The following is a 25,691-nucleotide window of genomic DNA, read 5'->3' as shown; positions in this document are numbered from 1 at the left end:
AGGTGACGAGCACAAAGCTGAGGCTCAGGTACACAGCGTATGCTGGCATAATTACAGGATTTGGGGGATTATTATACTGTAAGTGCTTTCATGGCGACAGCTGGGAGCTTTTTTACTCCCTATGACACATAATCTCAAAGAATAAAACCAAGACCCCAGAGCATCTCTTAATCATTTCTTAGCATACCTGCACACGGATCTGAACTCTTTCTGAAGACAAATTTGAAAAATTAGAATATAATTATCATATCTGGTTTAAATCATTCTAAAGTCATATTTTCAAACACACATTTTCTTTAAATCTGAGACTTTTTGGCTTGTTGTTGTTTTTTTTTTCCTAACTGGCTGTTTGCGTTCTTCCTCTTCACGGCTTTCCTGAGTCTTCAGCAGAAGGTTATTTATCACAGCATGGCCAGGTTCAGGAGCTGGGTCCTAAATAAGATCTGAATCAGAGCCTCTATTCCATGGCTCATTTTGAAAGTATGACCAGGCTGACGCTGTGAATTCTCTATCACTGCTGCATGAGTGATAGGGCCTCCTGGTCTCTACAGCAAGGCTCAGGAGTTTCATTTCCATCCCTGTGATCTAAACAACCCCATTACTGGCAGCCATTTATGCACAGGGGCAGTAGGCAAGCACTGGGCCTGAGGACACAGCCCACAGCTAAGCTACCATGGCATAGAGCTACCTTCAATGGCCGTATGTCCATATAGAGGAGGGGAGAGGAGGAATGGAGCGCTCGGGCCTCTACACTTTATCTAAACCACTCCAGAGAGGCGAGTGGAATCGGCTCTTGTGGGCTCTGTTTATCCTCTGCTCCTGTAGTCAATCAATTAGGGGATCAAAGCAGGAGATGAGGGAAATGTCATAAAGCTCTCCCACACACCACTGCCTGAGCTGCCACCTCGTCCAGTCTGAGTGACAGCAGACCCGAGGGAGACAAAACTCCCAGGCCGGCACCTCAGGAGACAAGCTGGAGCAAAGGGGACAACCGTAGCACATGCCAAGGTCTAATCTGGACAACCAGAACACAAACTTTTAGAGGAATATATGAAGGATGACACGCAGCAGGCAAAGAGCCACAATGCATATTTGATATGTTCAGAGGATCCATTGAAAGCCCCCCAGTCTCCTCAGAATGACCTCATATCAAAAACTTGCTTTGAAATCGATTAACTAATTGACCTGCCTCATTGGCATGCTAATCCAGCACCCAAGAACACTATTTTTCCCCCCCACAATATATGTTTTGTAATTAGATATTCAAGAGAATTAACATTTGCATCAAATTTAACTGAGCCTTGATGATATAACGTGGCGATAACGCTGCATTTCAGTGCTGATTTGAATCTGTGAAGGGAATCCTAAACGTTATGTATCAGTTTATACTCACTGAGTATGAAAATATGAAATAGGAATGATAGGTACCCCTTGATAACACAAGCAGTACTGACTTCATTTAGCTTCAGATTTATCTGCTAATACAATTTGATGGTGATGATGTTAATAATTTTGATTAGTGATGCCTTTAATTAGTTCACATTTAATTGCAAATAAAATGCAAAGTATTTGTTGTCAATTTGTGGCGTACAGAAAGTAAATATACATCTCTCACGGTGCATCTTGGCATGATTTACTAGTTTAGACAAGACTATGTACGAAGATTTTCTTGCTGCGGCGACTGCACACATATCCAGCATGTTTGAGATTTGTTAAATGAATGAATGAACGTACCTAAGGCGGGTTTGACATACCTCCAGCAGTGCCTGATGGCTACAAGTGAATGAGCTCCACTGTTTTGACGTGTAATATAAAGCACAGCGGATGCTTCCACACTACACCGGTTAGTTCCCCTACATTCACACCATACCGCAGAGATTTGCAGACTGCATTCCCCGGCAAGCGGAGGGAGAGGCGAGCGCTGCTGGTCAGCGGGTAGAATGAATTACTTCCTACAGCTGCAGCTAGACACACTTTCAGTCTGCGTCTCCTCGTCTGGGACATTTGAGCTCTCATCACTCTCTAATCATATCGCTGGAACAGTCACTGGTGACCCCCGCAAATGTGCTTGAACTTACATGCTCAGACTACAAGCATGCGGTTAGGGCTGATTTAAGATTTTGCAGATGCACACAGATTTACACCAGGCCTGTAATTAATCTGTCTGAAATATATTTTCCATCAATTTATTTTTATTTTATTAGCCCTTTTAAATCTTAGAAAATACTAAAAAGGCTTGCCACAATTTCCAAGAGCCCAAGGTCACAATTTAAATGGCTTGTCTTACCTAATCAAAGTCAGTCAGTCAGTCCAAAATTATATAAATGGGAGAAAGGCTGGAAAAACCAGATAGTTGATTGGCTGGATAAAATGGTTATTGTCTATACTGAATATGTATGTACATATGTAGTACATGTAAAAACTGAAAGAAGCAATGGATAAATAAAAAGGCTCATTACTGACTCGTCTCATAATAAACGTTAAAATAACCTGCACAGGACAGAAATAAGAGACAAAAGGCTCAACTCTGTTTTGGATCTTTAATTGATAACAGTTACGCCAGTGTTACAGTAAACACACCAACAGGCTGAAGGTAGTAAATACCAATACAAGTTTCCCACTACTCTAATACTTCATACAGCAGAATAAATTATACCATGATAATATACACACATGCGGAACAGAAAAAGGAGTAAAGCAAAGCACAGATGTCAAAAAGCAACTAAACAGGTTAAGGGTCAAACAGACGGGAGGAGGAAGGGGGAGGGCTGGGAGGGAAGGAGTTGTATGCCTTAAATACCCGAATGTTTATTGATGCGAGTGTTAGAAATGGGTTTGATACACTAAAGACAATTCTAAAACTCTTCCTTTTTAAAATATACACATGAGTGAGGCGTCTAAGTGAAGCAGTTGGAGCAGCAACTGCTGCGGTTCAGTGCGGAGTCAGCATTACTTTGACGTTTTCTCCTGAAGTCTTATTGGTCCACAAATCCAACAAATTCCCAGAGTAGAAAGCCTGTTGTCTCTGGCATTATTATCATCATCATCATTATCATCATCATCACGCTGGTCCATTGGCAGAGTCACACACCGAAGGCTCAGGTGTGTTAGGTCCTTGGTCCAGTGATAGCTGGCCTGCTTTTATACTCAGTCTGTAAAACAGGCGGTCAAAAACACCCTGAAGATGTTTAATTCAGCCAACTTTTAAATATACAGCGGTCCTGTGGTTCAGGGGGAGTCTGTCTGTGACACCAAGCTTTCATTTTCCTTCAAGCTCAGTTTTACCCTCTTAAATGTCATTTTAATTGGAACATTTTCAGTGGAATTTATATTTTACTAATTTATACAAATCAATTCTTACCTGGGTCAGAAAAAAAAACAGACTCAAAACTTTTGGTTGAAACAAGTAAACCAATTAAATACATTAAAAAGGAAACAGAAAAAGAAAACCAAAACATTTCCTTCCACAGATCCCTTGCTTACCTACCACTCAACATAGTGTTGTTTTAGTATAAAACATACTCTTTATAAAGAAACGATACACAATCTGCTCCAGCTACTGTACATTTTTTCAGATTTTAAAGGCGACGAAGGACCAGATCCTTTCTTGAGCATTAACTGTCATAATAATCACACTGATGTCAATGAAAAATATCACATTCATCTCAAGGGAACAGCTGGTCCTGGATCAAGTCAACAACGCGTGCTACACAAATGTCTCATATCCACTATTATTAAACTTTTTTTTTCGTCTTTTTTGTACATTTGGGTGAGTATGTGAAAGTGGAGGATTAGACGTGGCTCTGGTCCAAACCAGAGAAGGGGGCCAATCAGCGGAGTTACCTGTGCCCTTTCACAACTGACTGGATTATATGATTTTCCAGAGTGCATGTGAATGGCACAGCTTGTCTACTTTTTAATCTCATAACAGAGAATGCTGGAATGCCTATAGTATGTTGGAGATGGAGGCTGAGGAATGTTCTGAAGGAATTTAGTCGAAAGGTGGAAAGCCAACACAGTGTGCATTTACAAAATGTGCTAATTATGCTATAAAAAAAACTGAAATACTGGCTAGTGATGAGAAGGGTCACTGTGAATTAGCTTTGACATTATATTCGTGTGATTTAATCTGCTTCACACTGTTTAAGTCACACAGGATTCCCTGGCAGATGGGATTTGGGAGGAATGGGGAGGTGTGTGTGTGTGTGTGTGTGTGTGTGTGTGTGTGTGTGTGTGTGTGTGTGTGTGTGTTCGTATGAGGGGGTGGTTGAGCTTGGCAAGGTCCATATTTCAAAATACATTAATTTCCCCAATCCTGTTTTTGCAAACAATGCCCTCCTCCCTATGGACCACCACTAAGGATGGGATGGAGGTTACAAGGGGAAAGCTATTGGCCGCCAAAACGCTGCTTTAATTCCCTGCAGAATCCAGCCAGCCAGACTTCCCACAGTATGGCCAAGTTCTTTAGGAATGTCAAGACGAATATGAAAGTGGGAAGGTCAAATCGCTCACGAATATTTGAGCTCAGGGAACAGGCAGAGGAACAGCAGCTTGGAAAACAATCATCCTCTTTTGTGTGACTGTGTGTCGACACGCAAACATGCATCGCTCCCAGATCATCTCAGTCATTCTCTGTGTTTTACACACCGACATCTAACGGAGAAAAGAGATACGAATGGAATCAAAGAACAACAGAAATCACATTAACCATAATCATATAACAGCAACAATAGTCTTAACAATATCAAAAAAGAACAAGAAGAAGAGTCGTTCAAATGATATTGGCTTTGTTAACTACTATGAACAGCAAGGTCAAAAGTACATGTTGTTGATGGCTCTAAATGTGTGCTGGACTGCAGCCATGAAAAGGAGGAATCTGGGCCAATGAAGTTGACCATCCTTTGGTCATCTGGGGGTCCTTTTTGGCCCACTGAGTAAAACAAACAGGTCTGAGGCTGGGACATGAGTACAAGGAGCGGGCAATTATGCCCAAAGGGTGGGGAGAAAGGGTGCAGAGCCGCCTGGTGGTGTGAAAAGTTTAGCTCCATTCCCAAAAAGGGACTTTTCACTCTCTCACAAGCGTCACTTTCTCTGGTACAGAGTGAGGGTGCGCGTCTGTTCACTGATGTCATGGCCGAGCTGCAGATAGACGAGCTGGAGTTGCAGTCCAGACTTGATGGAGCATGGAGGAGGGTGGCAGAGGGCGAAATAGAGAGAGGTGCAGGGTTTGTCCCGAGTGGCTTCAGTAAGCCTGTCCCGTCTCCACCTGCAGCAGCCCCAGTACTGCCGAGTGGTCTCCAAGCTTCATCCTCCTCTGGGTGGACAAGCTCACATTTTTAGCCAGGTAGTCTACAGCAGCTATACACACAGACAAACAAACAAAAGAATACAGAAAGGAAAAACAAACAAACATTAGACAGGTGGTAGATTCCTGGGACATATGTCCTATTCACTCTCATTTCATTCCTCTGATTAAGGCTGAAACAAGTTGTGGCAGAAGAGAATGAGTCAAATGAAAAACAATTCACACAGAGAGAGTGAAAGATAAAAACCCCTCCCCTGTCCCTTGTCTGAGGTTGGCATGCTGCTGGCACAGAGCATGTGCATCCTGGTAAAGTCTCCATGCTGTCACTCAGACAGTTCCCCGTGTGTGTTCTGTGTGCCAGTCTTCATTACACTTGGCATCTCTGATTTCATGCCCTCCACACTCCACATGGCCGATCATTTTCATCCTCAGACAGCAGCTCCTCTCCTCTCTCTTCCATTCATTACCCATCCACTGTGCTCAATCACCATCTTAATTAACCTCACATCAGCTCACATCCGCACTGCCATCAGTTTCTTGCTGCTGACAAAAACACTGGTGCGCACACATAAAAACGTGACAGATTGGCACGCGCTCGCCCGCACTCACGCATAACACAAACACATTTCGGAAAAGAAAATCACCAGATGCACAAAAGCATCAGATCACCACCAGAACCTGAAAATAAATACAAACAAATGTCAGCTAGCCAATGCTGCATTGGTTTGTTCAGGAAGTGGGCTTCATTTTACCTCTTGTGAATGGCTGTGACAGCATCAGTCAATTATGCTAATCTAATAAAGCAAACTCTTTCCTGCCCTGAGGGTGTGTGCATGTGTGATCAAAATAGGAGAAAGAGGGAAAGAGAGGTGGGCAAGAGGACACTGTGGCCCCTGAGGGTGTGCCGTTCTTTGAAGTGGCCCTCTTCTCTTTCCCATCCAAGTGGAGTGGGGTGTGACTAAGGCAGCTCTGTAAATGGATGGTTGTGGTGTGGAGGTGGTGGTGGGGTCTTTATCAAGAGCACGTGTCTGCCTCCACCGACCAGGGTGCAAAGGTCAGGAGGCTCTCCTGCCTGGGAACTGGGCATCACTTCATAGGCTTTTTAAATTTAGTCAGCTTAAGAGGGGGTCGGAGAAGAACGACCAGCTTTTGTCACAAAAACATGAAAGTATTTGCTTATGCAACAACAACAGTATACACATAAACGGTCTACTTACTCTGGCCATACTGGCTATACTGGTAGCCTGCAGTGACGGGGTCCACACTGTAGCTGGTGGCGCTGTATGTAGGAGGGCAGTATGACTGCGAGGAAGCCAGGCTGTCCACACTCTTGATGGTGTCAGAGCGCTGGCTGCAGCTGGCTGAGATGGGGTTGGAGCTCTCCAGGCTGCTGTGCAGGGGGGAAATGGAAAAGTCGTGCTGGGGCTGGGAGGGTACAGCACTAGGGTTACTCAGGATACTCATCACCTGGAGGGGAGGGGGGGGGGGGGAAAGGATGTTAGAAACTTGGAAAATTGAGGATCAAAGCATTGACAGAGTTGAGGGAAAGTACTTTTTTTTTTTGCAAGTATAGTGCCATCCCAGCACTTCACGGTAAAGATGCCAATAGAAATACACCATTTCAACTTTGAAATAGGAAAGGGGAGAAACTTCCCCATCTTTTTTTAAAGAGCAGAGGGGAGGGAGGATACCAGGAGGGTGATGAGGTTAAAAAAAGGAGAAAGGGAACAAGAGACACAGTTTCCATTAGCTGGCGCTGCCAGTAAGTGTTCTGCTGTGGGACAGACGGGTCCCAGGGTGATAATAGACCCACCATCCTTGCCAGACAGCCCCTGTCCTGGAGCCTGAGGCCTGAGCCCGAGCCTACAGCACAACAAGCACCAAGGGAGTCCCTAATCCCTCGCCCCTAGCCTACCCATCTCATGAATAGTAATGGGGTTGGAACTGGTAAACGATCCCCTCAGATCCCCACACAAAGTAGGCTCCACAAACCATACTGAGCGGGCCGCTGATAGTGCAGGTTGAGGCTTGCCTGAATATTACAGTGTGTATATTATTCACAGTGCATAAAGGCTTCCAATTCAATATTCTAGATTAATGTAATAGCATGTGACATTCGTCAGAAGAAGGCCTCACAATATGTTAAAATGTAAGAGATTACTTCTGGTGCTCCTCTAGTCTGAAGCACAGTGGCCCAGAACGCTGTGAAAAATTTTGTTTTCGCATGCTGTGAGTTTCGTTAAGTGAAAAAGCCTAAGTGTAGAGTGTGCGTGTGTGGTAAAAAAAAAAAAAAAAGCAATTGTCCCACACATGCTTCCCTCCTATAGCAGCGAAGCCTTCCTTTCAACATCAGGTTCATGTTAAGTTTTGCTATGCTGCACTGGCCTTTGGCCCCTTGGCTGCTAAACCAATTAGCCCATCATAGAGGTGGTTACACAGGGGTGATACAGAGGCAGACATATGTTTGCATGCATGCACAAACGGACGCATGCATACACATTTGTAGCAACCACACACCCAACGCAGGAGCTAGCCAAAACAGTCCACAAATGATGCTGCACGCCAGGATTATCCCTCAGAGGGAAAATTAACTATATTCTGCAAATTAATCATATCTTTAGAAAGGGGCCTCCCTAGAAATACGAAACACTCGAAGCACATTAGAAACATAAAGGCTGGTTAGTCATTTCCACATGTTAATTCTATCAGTAAGGAAACCCCCACCGTCCCCTCCACATCTGCGAACAAAGCATGTGACATGTATCCATAAGAGGGAGATTCATAGCCCTCTTCATGCTGGACACATGTGATGCTCCCTCCCATATGGAGATGAAGTGCACAATGTGAGGAAGATGAAGGGTTATGTTTGGATGGGTTCCTTAAAGTAAAAGGAAAAAAAAGGGAGCTAGTAAAATGTCCTGAGAGAGACAGCTGGAGGGCATGAGCCCATTTTAGTTATTGGTTAATTGAAGCTTGATTACATTGCTTCCTTATGAAATAGGACAGCCAACAACTGGCTCTATTATTATTCACGCTCATAAAAGCTCTTCAAAAGGAAATGACTTCTTATCGCGACACGTTGCGGCATTGCTATTTTAGCAGGATATTTTAGATGGGTCGGCCACTTTAGAGGCTGACAAGTGTTGGCATCTGTGAGGATCTCAAGCACAGTTTTCAGTTATAATTTAAGTGTTCTTAGTGGGGAAAGGTATGTTCAGAGTGGCTTCTTCCACCCACACCTACAGCATTTTATGTGACACACGGTTCAGTTTTAATTGGTGGGTTTTGCTACTTTGATGTTCCCATAAAGTTTTTTCCCCCCTAAGTGTTCAAGTGTTAAACGATACTTTGTCACATAAACTCGTAAATGCCATTTGTGGCTGGATACATTGACATATTTCTGTTTCTGTGTGGCTCGTGAAACAGCCTCTGCAGATATTAAGTTCTAGCCAATGAATGAACTCTAAGAAAGCGGGGGGATCTGCTTTTTGTCTTGAATTAAAAAAACAAAAAAAAAAAGGCAGGAAGCTGATGGTTGTCACTAAACACGTGGGCGTATTAATAAAGAGTTGAAAAGGACTTTGGATTCCTGTCAAATTTTAGAGTTGAGGAAAGGCCATTATATTTATCATCCATACATACAGCATGCTCTTGCAGAGCAGAGTTTCTCCCTGTTTCTCTGCACCCGCCCCCCCCCCCCCCCCCCCAACTCCCTGTTTCGCCTTGCATACGGCGTCCTCAGCAGCCCAGAGTTCGTTTGTTGTTTAATGTTGTGTGAGTGCTGGTTTGGGAGATAATGTGAGCCAGGACCCAGTTTAAAGGACAATGCTCCAGGGCGTTCCCTGCCTCTTGCGCACAACACCCCTCCCTTCACACCCGCCCCCCTCCTTTTCTGCTCTCTCTCTACAGATAGATTACTTTATAAATAATAATAAAAAAGTAATTAATTCTCTCAACTTCTGAGCCCTCCAGCCTGTGGCAAAGTGAGTGCGGGAAGTGTAAATGGATACAATGTGCATCCTTTCAGATAAATAAATAGCACACTTGAGACAAAAAGAGGCCCTTTCAAACCCCCCTCCCCTCCCCTAATTTCTTCAACAGCCAAATTACATTTTTTTGTAACATTTTTTTGTTTGCGCGAATGTTTGACGAGTTGTTCTTTGTTGGATTTCACTCTGGAATAAAACAACGTGACAGAGACGGAGCTGAAACACTGCAAGTGATACAAGAAAAAAACACAATGAGAGAAAAGAAACACAGTAAAGAAAGAGAATGGGAATGTGCCGGAAGAGCTGAGTTTTCTTTCAGCCATTATAATCATTACGAGATCATAAAAGTCAACATTATTCCACTTCGACTATTTAATTTTTTACATTGTGTTAGGCAGTGAAATGGAGCTCATTCGTGTCTCCTTATAGGAGCAGTCGTCCCTGCTGCACCTGATAATAAGAAGAATGCACCCTTGCACTGGATTAAAACAACACCAATTCACAAGTGTAAAGTGAGGAAATGGAGTGCTGAGAATATGATAGCCTATAGAAAGAAGGCGAGGGGGGCAGCAGAGAGAGTGATATAGCGTGAGCGAGAGGAGAGTGGAGGCTTTGGGAAGTACAAAGACTCCTGTAGGACTGCACTGGCCTGAGGGCTAGCCTGCCTGGAGAGCTGATAGGAGCCCCTTCTGTTCCATTCCCAGCGCCAGCGCCAACACACCCCGCTCCACAAATACTCTTAATCTGCGCAATACTGGATTAGTTCCTCTGTCACCGATACCTCCCCGTTCTGCCCAAATCAAAATGCCCCCAAGATGTACCTTTAAGTTAGGCAGAGGTCACTGGGGCAGACAGGGAAAAATGAGCACTCCAAATGTCTGTAAGTTATCTGAGTAGTGCAGAATAACATTGTGCACCTTAGCAGATCTGCCTGGCTGATACTCGCTCCAGCAAAGAACGATTAAAGATCCACAGTGATGACACTGAATTTCAGATCAATATTTGAAGGCCAGTCCTCGGGGTGTGATTACAGGAAGAGAATAGTGTTTATTTCTGTAGCCCAGAAGTCTGGAAAGTGTCTGACTTTGGAAACAGTCATAATATGAAATAAAACCTTAACTATATAGAAATGTGTGTATTTAATACATAGAAAGACACAAAGAACAGACAGACTTCTTATGTTAGGTCATTAAATGTTACATGAAAACTTGATTTAAATCTTTTAAAATCCTAATCAAACACTTAACATGAAACCAAACAAAAAAAATGAAGGAAATAAATAACAAATGAAAATATCAGTGACTCCCCCCTCCAAGTCAGACGACTCCTGCTCACACAGCGTCCCGCCCTTCCCCCCATCCCTCACATGAGAAGGCCGGCCCAGCGGGCAGTAAGGCCCCTCATCTGAGCAGACAAAATGACTATTTAAAAATAACAGTGATTGCATAAATTGAATTAAAGCGTTTTGGTCACGGTGGAGGTGGCGCGAGGGGTGGTGTGGGGCCGCAGCAGAAAGCCAGGATGGTGGCAGGCAGCAGATGACGGGCTCAGGCCTGCATGCCACTGCGTTAATTGGCCGCGGCACATTCATAAAAACTGAAAAGTGTCTTCCACTAGTGCCACAGGATGAAGAGACAGAAGCAGAGTGAGAGGTAGAATGGTGGTGGTGGTGGTGGGGGGGTTGGTGCTGGAGGGAGAGAAATGGGCCTTTGAAGAATGTAATGCAAATGGGGGGTTGTGGTGGGGTGCTAATTGTGTTCAATTAAGTGGCTGATTGGCACTGACAGAATGTGGGCATTGACATGTCAGGCACAGATGAGGACGATTAGCGGGCACTGGAACAAGCTGTCACTCCTCACAACATGTTAGCCATTCTGCGCCTGTGCGTCTCCCCTCTGCGCTCCATGAAGCTGTTCACACGTACCAAAGGAAGCTTAAATGAGCGGAAGTGGAATAAAATTCATATTTATTTTAAAGGCTAGACACGCTCCCTCTCTGTTACTGCAAATTTCCATTAAGCTAAATGCTCATAGCGGCCTTAGCGTTCCAGAAAGCACAGCTGCTCAAGTTGGAAAAAGGACCCCCATCCCACTCCCCTCTTAAACATCCCACAGCATAAGCTATAAACTTGGCCCCGCACTAACCAGAGGTTAATATACCGTCTATTGGGCTGCAATTGGAGAACGTGTGGGGAGCAATCCTCTATTCTCTGCTAGTGATATGCTTGAGTAACTATGGGATGGATTCAGCCACTGGGAACAAGAGAGGCCCCTTCTAAGCGGGCACACACATGCACACCGACTTCAGCTCGCCGCACCTTGCTCCAACGCCTCTTCTAAATTAAACGGCAGATTTTCTGATTCCAGGAGAGTGGTTTCAGCAAGGCAGGGCCTGGTGTGTGTGTGTGTGAGAGAAGCAAGAAGCAAGGCTGATCGAGGGAGAAAGGAGAAAAACGAAGAGGGAGGAAGAAGAAGAGGAGGGGGGAGGAGTGGGGGTTGTTTGCTGAAAACAGCAGGGGCCAGGTCTAGTGAAAAATGTCAGGTCAAATTGTTCTTGACAGTGTTAATATCTGCACCTCATAGCCATAATTACATGTAAATAAATAGTGAAATAGCTCTCAGCTGGAGACTGGAAGGGGCGAGCTGCTGCATGAGACAACCAGCTGAGGACCCAACTACCTCCCATATTCTCATCTTATTGTCTGGATGTAGAAGGGAGTGAGAGACAGAGATGCACACGCAATGAAGCTTATTTTTAGTAAGTTTTTCCTTTTCTTTGCGATCCCCCCTTGTGAAAGCTGGAAGCACGGTATAAACTCTGCAAAGGGGTCACGAGAATGAGCCCACGACGATGAAGGTTAGAGGACAGAGAGAGAGAGTGAGAGAGAGCCAATAAACCAATGAGGGACAGGGAGAAAGAAACAGAAAGAAGGACGGACAGAATGGGTGAGAGGGAAAAAAAAGTCAGCTAGTATTAATCACAGCCATGCACCTGTCAGAGTGGCATCTGGAACTAAAAGGAACCACATGCAGCTAGACAACATCCCAAACCTCTGGCTAGCGGGGCAGGTTCACAGCAAACTAGCCTTCCTTCTTCTCAAGCCATCCCATGACCCCCTGAACCCTGACCCTTCACCCCGAAGAGACAGGTCACCCAGCATATGCCTCACAGACACTTCACCTGTGAAGCAGGCTGTTACTGCAGACATTATTACATTATGACTATTATTATCATTATGATGATACAAGTAACCTTCAAATTGTCTGTGTATGAGGAAGGAAATCCCCGCCAGATGAGCATGTGACACTGCGTACACCCGTGTGCAATAGCTATTTTAGATAGGATCGATATTTGTGCCTATACTTTCATAAAGGCAGTGCCGCTCTCCACCTTATAGGCATTTCAACTGCGTGGGACACACAGCATGTGAATCAGTCTCAGTCATTTTTCCTCCTTAAATCCCCATCTTCTAGGATTTACTGAAATTCATATTGGCTGCCTCTGCAAGATAAATGTAAATCACATTCCCTTATATTTACTATTTATCAGGATGCAGCAGCTCACTTTCAGCAGGAAATATCTCTCACCCGCACACAAACACCCTTGCATTTAAATAGCATTTTTATTGTCCGCCATAGCCTTTCATCTGGGCATAGGGAGAAGAGCTGCCTCTCCAGGGGAGAGAGTTGGAGCAAGAGCGGAAGGTGGGGAGAGAGAAAGAGAGAGGGAGAGGGAGAGAGCAAAGCACTATTGGCAAGGCATCGTTGGATGACAAAAAGCCAAGCGGAGAGAAGGAAGGTTGGTAGGTGAAAAATAGATTATGAATACACCAAGCTCCAACCAAAGATATTTTGGAACGTAAGAGAAAATGGCAGCACATGGCTGCTCAAGAGACTGAAAGATGGAGAGAGCAACAAATGGCTCAGATAAACAGGGGCTAGAGAGCTAAAGCACTGTCTCTGCTGCAAGGGGGAAAAAAACGAGGTTTGCATGCATGCTGCAAAGGTGGCTCCTTATACAGCATTTTTTTTTTTTTGTCACAAAGCATCAAGTTTAAGCTGAGCAAGAAAATTATTAGTCACGTCACACTCGTCTGCAAGCGGCGAAAACAAAAACAAGATGTATTGTCACAAAGCAGAAGGCCAGCGCACGCAGAGGTACGTCTTCGGTGTCGCAGACAGAAAATCTTTCCTCAGAGTTCAAAAGTGTTGCAAAACAACAGCAAACACTAATAATCTGTGCAGAAACAGTATAGCCAGTGGATATGATTTACAGTCCCTGGATTTTCTTGGCAACTGCCGACAGCAGGTCTCTTTTTTCTGAAAGCCTCTTACATCTTTTTTTATACTTGCCAAATTGAAACAGTATTTGTTTTAATGGGAGTTCTAATTAACCAGTATGTATTCCCCCACTTGCTCTGCGAGTGGCTGAGCTATGAATGCAGGCTATGTGCTCATCCCCTTTGATTTGTTGTCAGTGGAGCCTGCCAGCTGACACAGTGCCCGGTGAGAGGCTTAATGCCCAAGTTTTAATAATGTGGGGGACTACATGAATCTCCCCCTCTCATTGGTATTCAGGTGCAGAATGTCTTGTTAGAAGTCAGGGAGGGAGGCGGAATGAAGCCAGAGCTCCAGATTGTTCCGTACATTTTCCCCTCTCCATTTTTTTTTTTTTTGGCAACGGCAGAGCTTGCTTCTTAAAAATAATTCATCCCATTTTTAAAAGAAGCGTCTGCGCTAGCTAATGGAAGAGCAGCAGCACAGTTTGGAGTCTCCCCTGGCTTATCTCTCTCAGACAGTTGTGGGGAGTCGCTGGTGAGCATGGTGTCAGCGTGCGTGGTACGGTGCAGCGCCGCGCGGGCAGGCAGGCCTGGGGACACAGATCAAAGGGAGGCAGGGGTGAGAGCCGCTCTGCCTCTGATCCCATGTACGTGTGTGTGTGCGTGTGTGGAGGCCCGGCCCACTCACACAGCCCAAAGGCCCTCAAATACACACAGACACACATCCTTGTCATTCCAAAACACACAACACTTTCATAAAACTGCAAAACAGAAAAAAAAAGTTCCTCACAAAACTTTGTGAACTTCCTTCATCAAAACAGCAATAAAATCTCTATCCACCATACCTATCCAGCTCACAGACTTCCCACTTTCCCTATCACGTCTCCTTATCATAAGGACACCCTACAACAGAACCTGCATGCATTTCCCACTTTGATTCAACAAGAGAAATGCTTCCCGTTCCCCTTTTTCCCCCTCCTCCTCTATATTTCTAGAAATTCTGCCACTGAGCTCCTTTCGCTGGGCTTCAGCAAGTGCCGTTGTTTTCTTTCCTCTCCCAGCAGGTGTCCCTGTCATGCAATAATGAGGAATTCAGCCCAAATGGTTTCACGCAAATGCAATGGCCATGAATGCTGCTTCAAAGAATCATTTGAAAAGTATCTTGCAGCATCATATTACTGGGATTTGTTGAAAATGTGCTGCGTGCTTGAGAGATGATTGCCTGTTAAAGTGCACCTCTTCAGCTGAAAGAATGCCAATTTGCTCGTTTGTTTGTTTTTTACATGTGCAAAATTCATCGTGGCGATGAAAGGTCAAGAGGTCTACTTCAAATGGAATATTAAAAATGAAAAAAAGACCAGAGAGAAAAAGCAGGCGTCAAGCTTAAATCTTCAGGTAAGGATGGCTGAAATGCCTAACCTCGATGCCCTTGCCTGTACCTTTTTCCAACACCTGCTGTGCTGCTAAATGAAACAAGGCCAACAACAAAACACACTTCTGGTTTCATACCTATTGCCCAGCCATGCACAGCTTCACTCCCATGACCCCTAAATATACTGCCTCCCTCAACCAGCCAAACACGCTGTATATCCCACAATGACAGCAACCAGTTTGAGTGTGGATGGCTTTTCCACTGCCTGTAATGGGAAAATGTGTGCTGTCGGGATAGGTTATGGGATTGGGATGGACGCGAGCTCCTGTCGGGACTGCTGAACGCTGCAGGATTCCATTACAGACTTGGCACCTCGCCACCGCAGCCCATTTACTGCGAATCAGAGAATTTTTGTCAATCTTTACAGCAACCGCGAGGCCATCAATGCCAGGCACTTGAAGAAATAGCTTGCACATTCCAATGCACAAGCATATCTCGAGCAAACAGATGCCGTGTGTAACTTACAATATCATATTCTCATTTCCATCTCGATAGAGAGTCTCTTTGTGTTGATTTTTTTTTTTCAATTACAGGAAAGGAGGAGAAAAAACAGGGGAATAAAAAAAAATAACACGAAAAATAAACAGCGAGGTGTGGAACACGTGCCGATAATTTCCAAAGATGAAACCCAGCCGTCGTTTGATTGAAATTCGGTTAAATGCAAGGAGAAGACAAAGCCCTCTCCGACTCTGAGATGTTAAAGTGGTTGTTTGTTCTGTGAATTTTCTGTGTCGTGAGTTTTCTGTGACGAGCTTGCGAAGTGAGAGGGGGGACAGATAGGAGCTGCCCAGCACAGCGGGATGCTGCACCAGGGAGTGAACTCTGATTCTGCTGTCAGTGGGAGCATTCATGTCCACGCTGAGAGACTGATAGGAATGCCACACATCATTCTTCAGTGTGGTGCAAACTACTGCGCAGCCAAAACATCCACACCATATACATATGGAAACTCCCCCACACATGAAAGCTGAAAACGCACACAGTTTAACTTCAAAAATAATGAAATAAATCTAAAAAAAAAGGACAATAAACAAATAAAGTTTATTTTAGGTTGTTTTATACAAAGACTTTTGTCAAACCATGTCGATAGAGTAATTGAATACTGAAAATCCAGGCTGCACAGTTGCCCAAAGGCTCCTGTCCTAATCCTCACTATGACAGGAAATGTTTAATATCCCAACACATTCTGGAATGTCTACGAAGAGAGAAAGCGGCAGTGTACCCCACGCCAGTATTAGAGAGCCATTAATGAAAAAAAAAAAAAGACTCCATGTTCCTGGTGTTTTTCTGCAGGTTTGCAGTGAGAGCATTAGCAGTTAAAGCCTCTGTGCCACGATTAACAATCAAACACGCTGTGAGCCTCCATGTTATCCTCCGTCGCTCCAGAAGGAGAGAAAATCTCTTTTTTGTCACAAAATCCTTAATTCTTTCTTCTCTGAAGAAAGAGGGTAATACCAAGAATGTTTCCAATCTGCTTTGAGAAATATTTGAAGAAAAAAAAACGAAAAAAAAAAAACTCCCAATAAAACACGTGTGAACGACGGGGTAATTGTGGACAAATGCAGCATTGAAATTCATTTTCAACTCTTTACACACCATTTCAATCTTATTTTCTGCCTGTTAACCACATCTTGTTGGTGAGGGTGGGCAAGACTGGCCAGTATTGATGGGTAATTGTGTATAATTCACTCCGTACACACGATTTGCATCAATACAAATCATTTTTCATTCTCTGCTACTTAAAGCTCAACCCTTACCACAGAGTCCTATTTAAACGCTCATTAATGGAGGAGTCCAAAGAGGTTAAACATCTGAAATCCAGCAATTTAGAGAGAAGAAGGCAAACAAATGTGCACATATAGCCGCGTGCTTTGAGATGGCAAAAGGAGAATGGGTGGGGATGGTCCTTTTTTATTTCAAAGGGAAACCCAAGGTGGTCCCCGTAATATTAAAAAAGGAGGTAAAGTGAGCAGCAAGGTGAACTTACAGGGAAGCATGTGCAACCCTGCTCAGAGATGCTTGTAAATCGCGTCGTAAAGACATGAACAAAATCACACATAGCACTGGAGTCCTCCAGCTGCAGACAATTACGTGAAGAAGATTATGGGTATACATTTATAAGCTTTAGCTAATTATTTCATCTGCATGTGTTCTCTCTCTGTGCTGTGCAGGATTTAGATGTCCCAGGAAAGTCGAAACCGCTGTTTGGAGCAGCTTGAGTACTTGCGGTGCTATCAAGATGAATTTTAATTTGTTGATGTTAATCCAATTGTTTTACAAATGTAGCAATTTAGAGTAGCTAAAATAAATCCAGGGCTTTGGAACATGAACATAAAAGCCCACACTGGCAGTTATTTTGCTGAACATGCTGTTTCTGAATTTTAATTTGCAGTCAAATACAATTACACATTCTGAAGTGTGAGAAGAGGAGGGGGAGGAGGGACTTTGGTACACTAAAGAGTGTGAACACCACCTATGTGGGAATATGCAGACAAGTGATGAAAGTTCAGTGGACTGACCTGCGGGGAGAGCCCGTTGCCAACGGGGTTCATGTGGTTGCTGGATGCTGAGGGGCTCATGAATGTGTCAGAGTAGCTGGAGAAGCTGTGGCGATTGGACGACAGACCGTAAGCAGAGCTGCTGTCAGCACTCAGACCTCCCTGATGCATGGAGGATGGAGGCAAGGGTTGGGGCCTGTGCAATGTACTGCTGCCCTCTGACATAAAAAACAACAACACATGAGCACAGGTGAGAACAAATCAGGGAAATTTCTTAAAAGTTTCTTAAAATCTGGGCTGAGGCCCACCGGGAATCCTCACAGAGGCCTCACAGTTTGAGCTCAGTCAGTCATAAGTCACACATTAGGTGTCCTGCCAGTGTATTCTTTGGCACGTAGAAATGCAGCTTTACAAAGGAAAAGCGTAAAGGACAGAAATGACCTTTGCTCATAATACAACCCTTATTTTTGTCCCACTGTGACAAAGATGTGATTGTAAAGATAACTGCTCGCTGCATGGTTCTTATATGCTGCACATGATTCAGACATAATTTATGACACTATTACCACAAAAAATATGGATGGCATACCACAAATAAGCAGGACTAATGCAATATTTACCTAAATTTGATTACACTCCGAGAACAGAACATAGAGTATATTTTGGCTGGATGCTGTGTCAACCTCACCCTGTGATAGTGTGGTGCTGGGGTAGCTGGACTCTGGTAGCTGGTATGTGGGTAAAGTTGGCATCCCCGTGGGTGGGAATCCTCCAGGAAGAAGGTGGTTGAAGGCAGCTAGCTGATTGGCCCCGGCCTGTTTGCGCCACCGAGCCCGCCTGTTGCTGAACCAGACCTGCGGGAATAAACCAGATATTGTAAAAGGCATGAATCCAAATGGCTCACAGGATTTGATTTGATTCATTTTCAGCTGTTGTTTTCAGCGTCGTCTGTTTTTAACGAGAGTCTGTTTAGACTCTCAGTGGAGTCTGCCGGCTCCTGCCACCTGCAATTAATCTGCTGGTTGGCGTGAGTGTTGTTGCTGGTGCTGTAGGAGCTCAGTAGTGTGGTCCCTGTCTTTCTTAAGTGGTTGAGGCTGTGATCTATGTAAACAGGCTGCCCTAAGTCCACTTCAGAAGGAAGGAGTCGTTTAAAGGTCAGAGGTAGGTCACTAAGCTCCGCATCACACACCTCGAGTATGTTTGCGAAGCTGCTGCATGCTTTGAGGGAGGCCCATTTTCCCCATTTCTGGAAGCACAGTTAACTTGTTCATAGCTATTGTTCTGTTTCAGTGTGGCTGTGTGGTTGTTTTTAAAGGGGAAAAAAAACAGGTTTTAACTTCAGAGTCGAAACGCGAAGTTCTAAGGCTACAAACAGCAAAAATGCTCGCAAAATGAGCAGCGCTACTGAAGCGCAGACAGACAATGTCACTTCCCTGAATGAAAGGGGGGGAAAAATTGGACCCTCTGGAACGGCAAAGATTTACACACTTTAAAAAGGCTTCTGCTTCAACAAAACATGAATATAATCAAGCCCTTTTGAAAAGATCCTGCAACCTGTTCCATTTAACCAAGACAAGGCCCGGGTTTCACTGTGTGCTAAGGGTTGAAGGACATTGATCTATGCCTCGCACAGGCAATTCATCAGAGTTTAATACACTGTCAGCGCAGTTCATCTACTGTTGTGTTTCAAACGGCCAGGGCTATTGTGAGAGCACATGAAAGAAGGGGACAAAAGCCCCTCCATACGCCACAGAGAACAGTGGACACAAAGAGGGGGCGTCCCTTTTAAACAGGTCTTAAAGAGGGACACTTTCAAGGGGACTTACACAGCGACATACTCACTGCTTTTTGGGGGCTGCCTCTTTTTGTACACACAAACATACATATAAACTTGTAGAGGCTACAAGGGATCTCAGCCCGTCGGAGATCTTAATTTGAATGTGCTTCTTTTCAAACACATTCACTGCCTCTGGTGTTTTTCTTTTCTTTTCCTTTCTTTTATTTTGACTATTACTCAGTTTAGTAGCGAGTGCTTAGGAGAAAGAAAATAAGATGCAACAGGCGATGACTGTGTCGGTACTTGAGAAAAGGGCAAACCTCAATTATGCAGGTGGAAAACCAACAGGAAATCTTTATCTCAAGCCCGATTGCTCCTGAAGACTACGTCTGAATCCCTCAATCAGCTATTCCAAAACAAATGTGGTGTGTGTGGCTTTCGGGAAATTTCTGCTATTGGGATGTAGTGGAGCGTGGTCCAAAGTCTGAACTAAGCTCCAACTGGGCCAGACAAACAGCTGCCTAGGCTCAGGGGAGGAGGACACGGGGGGGTACACCCCTTCCTTCCACACACTCCCGTTCACCCCACCCCGCAGTGCCACTTCACCTCCGACCTCATCGACTCACCCCACTCGTCTTTTATGTTCACTTTAACTTCCTTCTCCCTTTGTCATCTGAGCTTAGGAAGGAGCTGTTCCATCATGGTAGCCACAAAAACGCTTAAAACACTGAAGTCACTTTTTGCTTTCACCATTTTCCTTTTTCACAGATACATATTCACAGCCTCCTATTGTTAACTTTGCCTATATATTTATATATTTTACTTCAAACTACTTTTTTTTTAATTAAACCTATTTTGTCCTAATTGTGAACACTTGTTGAAAACATCTGACATACAAAGTTTGTGCAAATTTAGTTTAGTGCAAATGTTCAGTTAAATAATTTAGTATATACATTTCATCTATCATGCTACTATGGAAAAGCTATTTCTGCGGCACAGGGGTCTGATCTCAATCATTTCTCATCTTGTTCCAGCTGCTGGAAAGTCTCACACAGAGAAAACTCTGGAATATCATCATGATTTATTGAAATCTGCAGTACTCTGAGAATTTCAACAGTGAAAGTTTTGCAGACTACCATACAGGCTGCAGCTCTGTCAACATGCACAAACAGTGGATGCAATGTTTAACATATTGGACGGAAGATGAGCATGCATCACAGACTGAATGGCTTTCTCCAGCAATCACTGGGCTCTTAGCACAGACTGGGATAAACATGTATTCAAGAGCCTGTACACTATCACACACATGCATACATTACTTGCACAGTCTTATACATGCACACATCCACTCTCACACTGACTAACACACAGCCTGAAGCTGAGGATTTGAGGCTGCGCTCTGGAACCTGATCACAAAGTCACCTTGGACCACAGATTCTCCTCTGCTATCCCCAATCCGGTTTAATTCTCTGCAGTACAGAGAGCTGCAGCACTTCTCCATGACTCCCTATCTACCTACAAATGTGCAGTTGAATTCCAATGGCTCACTTGTGCTTTGTTTTTCATGTACTAAACTGTTTTTTGCATCTAGTGCACTTGGATAGGCCTGCACAGCAGCTCTGGATCTTTATGGAGGAAGTTTTGGGAGGAAGGGCGAAAAGAGGAGATCTAAAACTCAACATTGGGAGTGAAGATTGTTGTCGAGTGCAACCAGAGTAGAGGCCGTAGATGCAAACCTGAAACATCTCAAACAAAAAACAAAAAACCCCTGCAAATACGACAAGGAGCAGGACAGTTTAAGTCTCGTGTCTGTGTTTAGCTGCATGCATCTCTTCGCTGCATGTAATCTTCCATTCACCCTCAGCCAGCAGAATCGACTCCCAGCGATCAAGTGGCATTTGGCGTTTTCTTATCGCCGATCGGTGATGACACACGCGCGCACACACTCACACTAACACTGTAAAGGCGTGACACTGCACTGCAGTAAAAACCTGTCAGTGTTGTTTCTCTTAAATAGGATCACTCATATTTCAGGATTCTCCATTTATACAATCCTCCATGAATTATTTTGTCAAAGACAAGTACTGAATGTGTGACGCCTTTCAGGAGCCAATTTGCACCATTCGGTAGATGAATACCAAGAGCCGAGATAATGACAAAACAAAATGTGCTGCTGACTTCATATCCACAGAAAACACAGAGGGGTGATGCAACCAGCTTCAACACACAAATCCTCTTCTGTCTCACACCACGCAATACCCCCCTCACCTCCTCCCTCACACCTCCCCTCCTCTCGCCTTCCCCTCTTCTTCTTCTTTACCCCCCACTCCCCACTTCCCTCTCTCTGATTCCCTCCCTGCCTGCCTTCCAGACTGGCACTATGCTAATTAAAGTAGCTAGGAGTGTGAATTTGTGAGGAGAGTGGGATTAGCTTGATAAGTATCAGGAGTACAGAAGCACTGTACCAAAGTCATTTAAATTCTAATAATAAGAAACTGTTAGAACATTCACACTGATGCATTGCAACAATTTCTCCCGTACAATCTACACAAATCCTATTTATTCCTTTATGAAAAATAAACCCGTACTGGCGGGAATGTAGTTGCCCGTTGGATTTTGTGGCAACAATCGATCCATCGTGCCTTTTCTGCTGAAACTCAATGACGACCTAAAAGTCAGGGAACTGTGTATCACCTTTTGACATTAAGATTATATTTTCACCAGCTATTTGGAACGTTTGAATCAGCATTAGTCTGAATTCAGCTACACTGCTCTGTGACGTACAGATGCAGAGGCCGGCCCGGCAAACAGACTCCACCGAGGCCTGTTTCCCTGTTGCTCGCTGCATGCACCAACAGGTCAGCGCGAGCCACAGATAGAGAGAGAAACTTTTTACCAAATTGATTTGCACACTTCGTAAAAGCAATGCTTATACCTTATTAGATTCCACTACCTATAATAGCTACATGCAGAATGTTTATTGGTAATGAAAGGGGACCTATGTGACAGATTCGGGAAAGCTAGCCAGCAGCCGCACGCTGAGATGATGAGCCTCAGCCGACACTCTGGAGTCAGTCTCTTTGGAAACTTCAGTCTAAATAGAGGGGAATGTAATTTGCTTCATTTGCTAGAGCTGATTTACGGAGGCTTGCGCAGCTCTCCCCATCCTGGTCCACTCCTCAACACAGGGAGCAAACACAAGCGCTGCTCTCCTGGAATGGCTTTGTTGCCTGCTCCTGTTAAAACTGAGGGGTTATCAGATGGAAAGTGGCAGAGCATACTGCATCAGTGGAGGATATAGTGAAGGTAGACTTGGCAGTGTCCCCTCCTACTGAGACAGGCTGGAACTAATTGCTGAGAGATATGGATCATATCCCACAATTTGTCAGTTGGGGTGATAAAACCACTGCAGGGCTCGGGGTGGTAAGGGAGTGCTGGTAGCTCTGCTGAAAGGGACAGCGAGGTTGATAAAGATAGATGGTGAAGGGGTCTTAAAATGGCAGGCGAGGGCAGACACAAGGGAGTTAGCTCTGTTTACGAGTTTGGGTTGTGAGTCAGCGCTAAGCCAAACACTCATCACTTCAGCGAGAATCAAGCGGTTTAATTTACAACACGGCTTTGAGCTCTGGCTGCTGAGCGCCAGCGCGGCCATGTTTGCAGAGGTGCTTGCCGCACGAGTGCTTTTACCTCTGCACCGAACCTAAAAACTGCTTTTCACATTATCGCTGTGTTTAATGACAAATGGATAACAGCGAGCCGTGACAGCTGACACACATACGAGTTAAAATATGAGTCTATGAGCCTCCTCCAACACCCCCCTTCCTACGGACAGTTTCTCAGCCCCAAACACCGGTTAAGTCTCTGAACGACATCTGGAAGATACGTCATTGCAGCTGTGCTGGAGAGGCTTTTCTCTCAGGCCAAAGGGTCTCCTCTCTTCTGCCCTGTGATGGGCCATTTGGGCACCTATATGTAAGCCCAGCTGGTGGAAATTTCCCAAACCAAGTGATACAAATAGCACTCACATGCACAAGCTGGCAAATTTACATTTAAACAACATCCTTTCATATTTAGCTTCTATTCTCTCTCACTGTTTAAATACTGAAATGTTTATGTGGCATCTCCAGTAGTCATTAAGCACAAACCCCGAGATATATTTGGGGAAACACAGAGATAAAACTATCAGAAAATTCTTAGAACCACAATCCTTGAAACATGCTCGTCACACTGTAGGGCAACTTTGGGCATTAATATAGTTTGGCTACCAGAGTCCCTTTCTTTGTAACCTTCTCAGAAAATTAAGTTTAAGTTGACCTTTTGAGACTTTCAAAGCCTTAAAGAATTAGATTACGAGCAAAACAGCATTAACAAATTATAGCCATGTCTCAAATTCCTCAGGTTTTCACATGACATCATTTAAGTCTATTATCTAACAGCAGAGAGGCAGCAGTCGCTTCATGTTCTTTTTCTCCTGCTCTCATGTTTACATGAGATACACATTAAGTCACGCTTGAATTTTTCTTTTAAACCCAAAGAGGGACCACGCTCCCTGATGACTTTGAAGTGCACTACAAAGATGTATATACTTATATCACCTCTGTCATAAGGTTTGCTTAGTTTGTGTGGCTATATTTGTCCGATCAAAATGCAAAATTGAATGCTATTTTTAAATCAATAAAATAACTATCTTGTCTTGACTCGCTTCTTACACTTTTAAAAGAAACCCCCCTCAAATATATTGCCTTGTAACAGCGGTGAGATACATTTCTCTTTCCCTGAGTGAGGCATTACACACTCAGACATATTGGACATCCTTGTTGGGGGGTTTCAAGATGGACAAAGACATGTGTGGAATCAGTTACCCAATTGCATGTTTGGAGTGTGATGCACAGTTAGCATGCAGTGAGGAGTTGGAGGGGTTAGGGTAGTGTGAATGACTGTGGTAAGAGGAGAGGGGTGCCCCAGACCCTTTTTCTTTTTTACTAGCAGTTGATTGATTAATGTTGTTGTCGGAGCATAGGGTCCCCAGAGAGGCTGAAGAGCCCTGTGTGATATGTGGTGGGTTTTACAAGCAGCGGCGAGCTTGAAAGTGATGGGATGAGATCCTGGCCAAAGGCCGAAATGAGAAATCCATCAGGAATGCATTCCCTTTCTCTCCTCTCCCTTTTTTTCTCTCTCCCTCAGTCTTTGGTAGAACAGCTGCTGCTATAACTCTACTGTACATATCTTTCTTCAAGCTTACATACAACTGCAGGGCACTCAGGCTGTAGGACAGGTCCCCGGATCTGAGGTGCGAAGGAGGGGAGTATCTCTGTCAAAGTACTTGAACATGAAAGATAATGGTAGACAGCAAGCTTCCTTACATGCAACAGTGAAGTATGACAAAAAGGGGCAATATAGCCCTGATGGATGTGTACACCAGTACCATGGGTAAAAGAAGGCAAATGTTAGGTTTTGGGAAAAAGATATTGCTCTTTGCAGTATCTTTAGTTGTTGCTTTAGTTAGATGTTAGCATTTATGCAACACAGAATCCCTTAAGTCTTCTGTATGAGCTAGGCCTCAGTGATTTTCAGCACTGATGGGTTTTTTGCACAAAGCATAGCTAAACCTCAATTACACATGCGCTTCTTAAAGGAGTAATGTACCTAAATTACAAATAAACTACTGAGCACTGTGCTGCTAATTTTTCATGTAAATTAACCTTTAAGATTTCATAGGTGGATGTTTGCAGCATCAAAAATCACTGGAACTCTTTCATTTTTTTTTTTTTTTTACTAAACACAGTGTAACAAGGTTTGCTGCATGTTCTCAGAGTTAACTGGAAAGCGATGTTTGCTGTGTACTGATGTCTCAGACAAAGGGGTCTCAAAATGATCCAAACTTCACAGCCGAGCACCAGCGGAAATGCGTTTTCATGCAGTCTGACTACATCACAGTGTGCATGCTTATCAGTCCGAGTACTGGCACTGCTTGTCTAACCTGTACTCTGGCCTCTGTAAGTTTCGTCCTCTGAGCCAGCTCCTCTCTGGTGTAGATGTCAGGATAATGCGTCCTTTCGAAAGCCTTCTCCAGCTCTTCCAGCTGCTCGGCGGTGAAAGTGGTGCGGCTGCGCCTCTGCTTCCTTTTAAGAGGCAAGTCGGGCTCAGAATCGACATCTGAACCATCATCTGTCCGGTTACCTGAGGGGAAAAGGAAAGGACAGAGGGCCACTAAATGAAAACAAGCTAAGAAGCCTTTTATGTGAATATACTGACTAGTGAGGGGGGGAAATAGCCGCAAATATGGGTTGAAACTTATCATAAACTCAGCATTAAATGGATTCTAAAAGAGCCTCTTTTGTAGTCTCAAGAGTGGGGGACTGGCAACACAGTGGATTCAAATGACAGCTACTTTTCTCTCAGTATACAACT

General features: G+C 44.2%; 1 protein-coding gene across 2 annotated transcripts in view; it reads right to left on the bottom strand.

Moving 5' to 3' along the window:
- Window positions 1-4,149: 4,149 nt before the first annotated feature.
- The window catches only part of pax7a (paired box 7a), a 42,246-nt gene continuing 20,704 nt past the window's right edge, over window positions 4,150-25,691 (bottom strand). For both annotated transcript variants that reach the window (XM_026167672.2, XM_026167673.2), the window contains exons 5-9: window positions 25,261-25,460; window positions 18,192-18,357; window positions 17,525-17,721; window positions 6,523-6,772; window positions 4,150-5,358 (exon numbers count right to left, since the gene is read on the bottom strand). In XM_026167672.2, the coding sequence (XP_026023457.1) occupies window positions 5,243-5,358; window positions 6,523-6,772; window positions 17,525-17,721; window positions 18,192-18,357; window positions 25,261-25,460 (929 nt within the window). In that variant the 3' untranslated portion in view covers window positions 4,150-5,242. The remainder of the gene's footprint in view (window positions 5,359-6,522; window positions 6,773-17,524; window positions 17,722-18,191; window positions 18,358-25,260; window positions 25,461-25,691) is intronic.

Source organism: Astatotilapia calliptera, chromosome 5, assembly GCF_964374335.1.
Source record: "Astatotilapia calliptera chromosome 5, fAstCal68.1, whole genome shotgun sequence".
In the NCBI taxonomy this organism is placed as follows: domain Eukaryota; kingdom Metazoa; phylum Chordata; class Actinopteri; order Cichliformes; family Cichlidae; genus Astatotilapia; species Astatotilapia calliptera.
The sequence above is the reverse complement of the archived record's forward strand: the minus strand, read 5'-3'. Positions and strand labels throughout refer to the sequence as shown.